Consider the following 7,312-nt stretch of genomic DNA (forward strand, 5'->3'; position numbering starts at 1 on the left):
CAGCCTCATGTTTTTCTCTCCTGTGAGCAACGGCATCAATTCAGTCTATCTTTACCAGAGGCCTGCTCTGTGCCAGGCGCCATGAGAGTGGAGAGGATCGTGTAGGGAGAAAACCATAGCTGTGCCATTTCACCTGGCAAATGGGGGCAGCCTCTGCCCACCTGGTTCCCAGCCGCCAGTCAGGCCAGCTTCACTTTCTTATCTGAGTCCCTCTCCGCTCAGCAGGCTGCAGGCACAGGGCAGTGCTCCCTTACCTGACTTGAATGGACAGGTGGTGCTTAGAGAACATGAGATGGAGTGGATGGCGGGGGAGGGGGCACCTTCGAGATGACCCTGGAAGGCTATTTAAATTTTGGCAGCCTAAGGGGGACAAGATATGGGGCGGGGCGGGCTTGCGAGGAGGAACCTGGTGAATTAAGGACACAACTGAAAGTCTAGTGGGCTCCTCTTTAGCGGCTCCCTAGCTCCTGTCCTGCTCTTCCCCGCAGATGCCACTGGGGGGCACTGTACTTCTGCACTGCTAGACTCGCGTCCCGAGCTGGTTGTGCAGGAAAGGCCTTTCCTAGTGGTGCCGGGTGGTGGGTGTGCGGTGTGTGGTGGAGTATTAGCTCCTCCCTGCCGGGCTGCCCACGGATGGAGTGGTGCCACAGCAGGCAGTCCAGAGGCCCCACCGGGTGCCCCTTACCTTTCTTCACTTCCTATCCTTCGCTGAAGCGAGATTTGAGCGGATCTCCTTCCTTTGGTGATGGGGTCGTCTGTTTTCCAGAGGAGGTAGACTGAAAAGATGGGGAGGGGGGTCCTTCCCTAGTGGTCCAGTGATTAAGACTCTGCCCTTCCACTGCAGGGGGTGCAGGTTCGATCCCTGGTTGGGGAATTAACATGCCACATCCAATTAAGATGCCACAGGCCGAGCAGCACTGGCCATAAATAAACACATAAACAAATACATTTTTAAAAAAGGGAGGGATGATAGAAGTCTTGGAGCCTCCAACCCCAGTGTTGGTGCCTCAGGCCCTGCAGACCCTCTGGATCCTGAACCCTCCAGTCCCACCCGCAGCGAAAGTGTGTGATTTAAGACCCACCCCAACTGCGAACTCAACCTGAGCAGGTACAGCTGGAAGGGTGGGTCTGTCGGCCTCACTGGCTCTCGCATGGCTGGGGGTCGGCAGGGATGCCCAGGTTCTGCTTCTCAAGACTCACGCCGTGGGTAAGACGCCCTCGGAGCCTTTGTCTCCTCCTTTGTAAAATGGGAGAGTAGTTATGCTATCATGATGCAGCTGTGAGTATCAAATGGGTGCGATTGCAAAATGCCTGGCACGTAGCCTGGTCCTCGGGAAAGGTGAGCTCCTGTCTCCCTCTAGAGCTAAAAGCCCCAGGAGGAGAGAATGGCTGGTTAGTCCCCCACAAGCCTCAGGTAGGGGTCCCTCAACCCCTTTCGCTGGACAGCCAACCCCTCTTGAATTTCCCCCTCCCCGCAAACCCGGAGGCAGAGAACAGTGTCAGAGGAGCAACCCTAAGTCCAGACGACGGGGAAAGCCTTCGTGGTCCTGTCCATAAAAGGCTTTTCCCGGCGGTTCCCCGCCGGCAGCGCGGCCCCGCCCCCGCCGGCTCCATCCCCAAAGCACGCAGAGAATGTCTCGGGCAGCCCCCGGTAGACTGCTCCAACTTGGTGTCTTTCCCCAAATATGGAGCCTGTGTGGAGTCACTGGGGGGGCCGGGGGTGGGGAAGGAGCCGGTTTCCTCTGGACAGGAGGGGGCCGAGGCGAGTCAGCGGGGGGGAGGCTGACATCACCGCCGTGGCAGCCCTTTAAACCCCTCACCCAGCCAGCGCCCCATCCTGTCTGTCCAAGTCCAGACAGAGCTCACGCCTTCCCGAGAGCCCCGAGGAAACCCTGTAAGTGCATTTGTCCGGGGTTTGGAGGGGAGTTGGGCTGGGGCTCAGCAGTTGGAGGTCGCAGTGGGTGTCTTGCAGGCAGAGCTCTCAGGCTCCCAGGCAGGGGGAAGCCCACCTTCTTCAGTGTGCACTCCCCGCCTCCACCTGCAGAGGTGGTCCCAGCTTGCTGGGTGGGAGGGGGTTTACTAGAGTCCCTTACTTCTTAGACTGGGCAGCCTTGAACCCAAATGAGATGCCCAGGGAGACTTGGCTGGTGCAGAAGGATTGATGGTGGAAACCTGGGAAACTGGGGTCAGGGAGGCGCCCCATTTTCAGCCATAGTCACCCTACGTGTGGTGTGATGGGCTCAAAGGTGGAGTCGGTTTAGACCCAAGGCTGCTTGTCTGCTATCCAGCCAGGCCAGGAGGATGTCGGAGGAGGTGAAGGGGGTGTGTAGTACACCAGGGCTGGAGCGCAGTGACTCTTTGCTGGGTCACCAGGGCCTGAGCAGCCTAGGAAAGGCCCTGGGTAGCCATTGAGGAAGTGGGAAGGACCACAAAGCTCTTGTCTTCTGGAACTGGCCCGGGTGGCAGGATGTGGGGATGGTAAGAGGCCACCTCTCCAGGCACGCAGCTCCCTCCATACCCTGAGGGGGAGGTCACCCACCAGCAGAGGATGGGGGTGGCCTGCCAAGAGCCTTGGGTGCGGTGCAGACAGGGCCAGGCGGGGCCTTCTCCTGAGGTCTGGCGTTTCCTTTAGTGGTTGTTTTTCAAAGGGTAGGTGGGTAGGGCAGGTCTCCCCTGACCCCAGAATTTAGTCAAGCCACCGCTCCTGTGCTCGTCCTGTGTCCTGTGTTCTGTTTGTTCTGAAGACAGAGGGGCACAGCAGTCCAGCAGAGAACCCTGGTTTTCCAGGTTCCTGCTGGGAGGAGCTGCCCTCCTCTTGGCACCTGGGCTTGTTTTTTTTTTCTCCGGGGAGGGGAGGCTGATGGAGCCACAGGGCCAGGGGGGAGGGGTGGGGTCAAGGCAGAGCCTCAGGCTCCCTGTCCATCCTGTCCTAGGAACCTTTGCCTGGAAAGACCCTGCGTGGGCCACTCTCTCCCCTCGCCCCCCTTCTCCCCAGCAGTTCCAAGGTGGGCCTGGAGAGGCCCTTGTCAGAGGGCCTGGCAGGATTCTTCTTGGAACCCTCCCGCTTTCAGACTCTCCACCAGGAGGGAGGAGGGTGGGGGTGGGGTGTCTTTCATCTCCCTCCCTGGTTCTGATCAAAATGCAAATGTCTCTAGATCTCGGGGCTGCAAGCTTGTGTCCTTGTCCCTGTGAGCCCTGGCACCTTGACTGTCCCGAATCTCCTGAGGCTGGATGCTGGGGGTGGGAGACGCACTCTGCTTGGCCCCTGTTCCTCATGGGCCCAGTGCGAGGTCTGGTGGGGGGGGGGGTGGGGCAGAAAGCAGGGGAAGAGGGGAGGGAAAGGGAGGACGTGGGAGGTGGGGGGTGGGGCCCGGGCCATGGGGTGCCTCCTGCTTGCCTGGGATGGTGCGGTGAAAGCTGAGAGGAGGCGGGAGGGTCAGAGGCCTGGATGAAGGATATGGGCTGAAATCCCCTGGTCCTAGCTACTGGTGTGTCTTAACCCCAGTGCTTCGCCCAGGAGTCCTTGGGAAGCAGGGATGAGACACAGCGGGGTAGGGAAGGGAGGGACTTGGCCTTTGGGTTCTTTTTTTTTTTTTTGGCCTTTGGGTTCTTTGGCATCGCTGGCTGGGATGCTCTGAGAACCACATCCTCGGAGGTGGTCCAGCCCTCACTTTACAAATAAGGAAGCAGACTCAGAGAGAAGTGAAGGGCCAAGTGGCTGGAATTTAGAGGAGCCTTTCTCTTGTTTTCTTCTCCCAAACTTTGCAATCCCCTCAGGGAATATGATTATGAAGAGGGGTGGAGCCTGGAGCAGGAGAAACTGCTTTTTACCACTTGGTCAGGGGCTGGCTTTCTTGGGTCACTACCAGGAGACTGGCTCTGGGGGCAAAAGACCAGAGTTTTAAGGAGCTCCACTGAGGGACAGACCGTGTGTTGGGTCGTCACAGACAGGGCCTTCTGGAATGTTCCCAGTTCTCTGGGGTAGATACATTATCCTCCCTGCACAGACGGGGCATGAGAGCTTAGGAAATCCGTCAGCCATGGGGAACGAAGGGCCGGGCAAGTGGGTTTTGGCAGCTTAGCTGGGACCCTGTGAAGTGATGATGTCCACTGCCTTCCATGGGAGTGGGGAGGAAGAAGGGCTCAGCTCTGACAAGAGAGGGAATTGGGGGAACACGGTAGTGACTGCCTCCATCCTCAGACCATGCTCTCCCTCCCAACCTCTGACCTCTCGGAGGCCAGGGAATGGTTTGGCCTCATTTGATTCCTCTTTCAAAGGACTCTTCCGATGAGCTCTGGCGCCACGTAATACCTGAGGCCAGCTCAGGTTCCTCCTGACTGGCCACACCCAGGCCTGCCCAGCAGCCTCCCTGCTTGGCCCTGCTCCCGCTGCTCCCCTGCCACTTGTGGGCGCTCCTGAGTGGGGCAAGCCCCGGGCCCTAGGCCACAGGCTGGGGAGGGCTTCCCTGCTCTGCTTGGCAGATGCTGGGCTCACGTCCTTGGAGAACTCCGGCTTCGTGGTTACTCAAGCTCCCACGGTGGTGAGAGCTTGAGGTCACCAGGCAAGGCGGTGGGTGCATCGGCTGGCAGCCCTCATGCATCTGGCTCCTCTGGGGAAATGCAACTTCTTGGCCAAAAGCTCCTGGGCTTTCCTGGCTTCCTAGCCCTTACCAGGGGTGGGGAAGCTTCAGCCTCTGTGGCTGTCGCCTGGAGGCTGAACTGAGCTGGCAAAGAGCTGGAGCTTTGGGGTTCCTGCTTCTGGGAGAACTGAGAGTTGGAGGGACCCCCATAACTTCAAGCAGAGGCACCAAACCACCTCACACCTCACAGACAAAGACATCTGCTGGCTTCATTGTGAGGGTCAATGTGGTCTCTTCCAAAAGACCTCTCCAGTGCCTCTGTCACCAGTCTTAGCAAAGAAAGGGCGCTCTAGACCAGGAATTGTCAGACCCATAAATGCAGCCTGTCATCGCTTTGTGTAAATAAAGTTTTATTTGAACTCACCCATGCTCACTTGTCTACATACTGCCCAAAGCTGCTTCGATGCTACAATGGCGGGGAGTTTATGGCCCGCAAAGCCTAAAATATGACTATCAGTAAAATGACTATCTGGTTATTTACCAGAACAGTTTACTGACTCCTGCTCTAGACTGCCAAAGATCTAGTCTCCAAGTTCAGAGAGGCCTCCTGGACTGAGGGGACAAGCTAGCCCAGGTGAGTGCCGTGGATACAAAACCAGGAAGCACGGGGAAGTAGATAAAGAGCTAGGCTGGTCTCCCCCCTCCCCCGACCCTCAGAGCTGGAAGACAAGACCTGCCAGGCACCGGTGACAGCAAAGCTGTTCTCTGACTCCCTGACTCCCTCCCTCTCTGGCCTGTGCTGCTTTAGCTCCCCGCCAACATGGCCAACAAGGGTCCTTCCTATGGCATGAGCCGGGAAGTGCAATCAAAAATCGAGAAGAAGTATGACGAGGAGCTGGAGGAGCGGCTGGTGGAGTGGATCGTAGTGCAGTGCGGCCCCGATGTGGGGCGCCCCGACCGCGGGCGCCTGGGCTTCCAGGTCTGGCTGAAGAACGGCGTGGTGAGTAACACCTGGGGCAGGGGCCAGGGGTCGTGCCATCGTGCCAGCGTCATGGGGCAGGGCCCCCCCACCCCCACCCCCACCCCACCCCCACCCCAAGCTGAGTGCTCAGCTGCCTTCTTCGCCTGGCAGATTCTGAGCAAGCTGGTCAACAGCCTGTATCCCGATGGCTCCAAGCCAGTGAAGGTGCCCGAGAACCCGCCCTCCATGGTCTTCAAGCAGATGGAGCAGGTGGCTCAGTTCCTGAAGGCAGCTGAGGATTATGGCGTCACCAAGACTGACATGTTCCAGACTGTTGACCTCTTTGAAGGTAGAGAGAGGAGACGGGTGGACGAGGCAGGTGAACAGGAGGCGGAGGCAGGGATGAGGGATGATCCCACCTGCCACCATGACAGGTCTGCACATCCAGAGTGGCGTACACCAGGAGAATCCCATTCCCACAGTGGGATCTCTGCATCCCCTTTGATTTCAGGACCACCTTTGCCCCTGGGCTGGCCATCTTTCTAAGGGGCGCAGGCTGGCTCTGCCTTGGATTCTGTTTACAGTCCTAAAGGCTGTCTCCCCTCCCCTCTTCCTACTCACAGGCAAAGACCTGGCTGCGGTGCAGAGGACCTTGATGGCCCTGGGCAGCTTGGCAGTGACCAAGAATGATGGACACTACCGTGGAGATCCCAACTGGTTTATGAAGTATGTGGCCACCAGGGGTTCCCTGCACGCTAAGCTTGGGTTTCTACAGGAGGGGGGCTAGCCGGTTAGTGCAGTCATTACAGGAAGCAGAAAGCCAGGAAAGGTACACAGTGAAGGGCTAGGGTGGGGCAAGTGGGTCCATAGTACATCTTGACTCCTCCCTTTCTACCCTCCTGTCTGTCCCAGCCCGTGCTGCGGGGCAACTGCAATAAGGAAATGAGAGCAGGGAAACGCGGGAGGGGATGGCATCAGGCTAGGAAGTAACAAAGGAAACCAAAGGCAGATGGAAAACACACAGTCCCAGCAAGTCTTTGTCCTGGTTCCTCCTCTCCTAGGAAAGCCCAGGAGCATAAGAGGGAATTCACAGAGAGCCAGCTGCAGGAGGGCAAGCATGTCATCGGCCTACAGATGGGCAGCAACAGAGGGGCCTCGCAGGCTGGCATGACGGGCTATGGGCGGCCCCGGCAGATCATCAGTTAAGAGGGCGAGGGCCGGCACCCAGCCCCGCCTTTGCCCAGCTCGCTGGCCACAGCATCCTGCCTCGCCTGCCTCACACACAGCCGTGTAGTTCCTTCAGCCCCGGCCAAGCTTCGAGGCTCTGTCACTGAGCAAAGGTGACTGCACTTGGGCAACTCGCCCCCACCCCTCAGCCTCAGCCCAACTCCTGACCCCAAAGCACTGTTCCCCCGGCCCACCTCCCAGCTCCCGCACCAGCTCTGCCGTCTCCCCATCCTGGGCTGAGCAGGGGAGACATGGGCTGGCGGTAGCCTGGGCATGGGCAAGTCCACTGTCCTCCTTGGAAGCAGATGCTCATAGAAGGAGACCCAGCCCAACCTCCCTTGATTTTTTTTTTTTTGCTGGAATATTTGGGGGGTTGAAATTCAAAAAGAAAAAAAATATATACATAAATTTTTTTCTCAGGCCTGGCTGCCAGAGTCTGATTTGCCTTGGTCGCTTTGGTTCTGGTTCCAGGAAGTCTGAGCAGGGAACAGGCAGGCAGCTCGGGTTCTCGTGTGTTCTTTGTGTTCCACGATTTCAGGGGGTG

General features: G+C 58.2%; 1 protein-coding gene across 2 annotated transcripts; it reads left to right on the plus strand.

The window, feature by feature from the left end:
* The first annotated feature begins 1,769 nt into the window (after positions 1-1,769).
* TAGLN (transgelin) lies at positions 1,770-7,176 on the plus strand. 2 transcript variants are annotated; one of them, XM_068988604.1, is made up of 5 exons: positions 1,770-1,894; positions 5,389-5,580; positions 5,713-5,890; positions 6,165-6,267; positions 6,603-7,174. In XM_068988604.1, exons 2-5 carry the CDS (start codon positions 5,401-5,403, stop codon positions 6,745-6,747), a joined length of 606 nt encoding a protein of 201 aa, XP_068844705.1. In that variant the 5' UTR covers positions 1,770-1,894; positions 5,389-5,400; the 3' UTR covers positions 6,748-7,174. The 2 variants fall into 2 exon arrangements, with proteins under 2 accessions (XP_068844705.1, XP_068844706.1); XM_068988605.1 differs by lacking the exon at positions 1,770-1,894 and having other exon boundaries at positions 6,603-7,176.
* The last annotated feature ends 136 nt before the right edge of the window (positions 7,177-7,312 follow it).

This window comes from Capricornis sumatraensis, chromosome 16 (genome assembly GCF_032405125.1).
Source record: "Capricornis sumatraensis isolate serow.1 chromosome 16, serow.2, whole genome shotgun sequence".
Taxonomy (NCBI): Eukaryota; Metazoa; Chordata; class Mammalia; order Artiodactyla; family Bovidae; genus Capricornis; species Capricornis sumatraensis.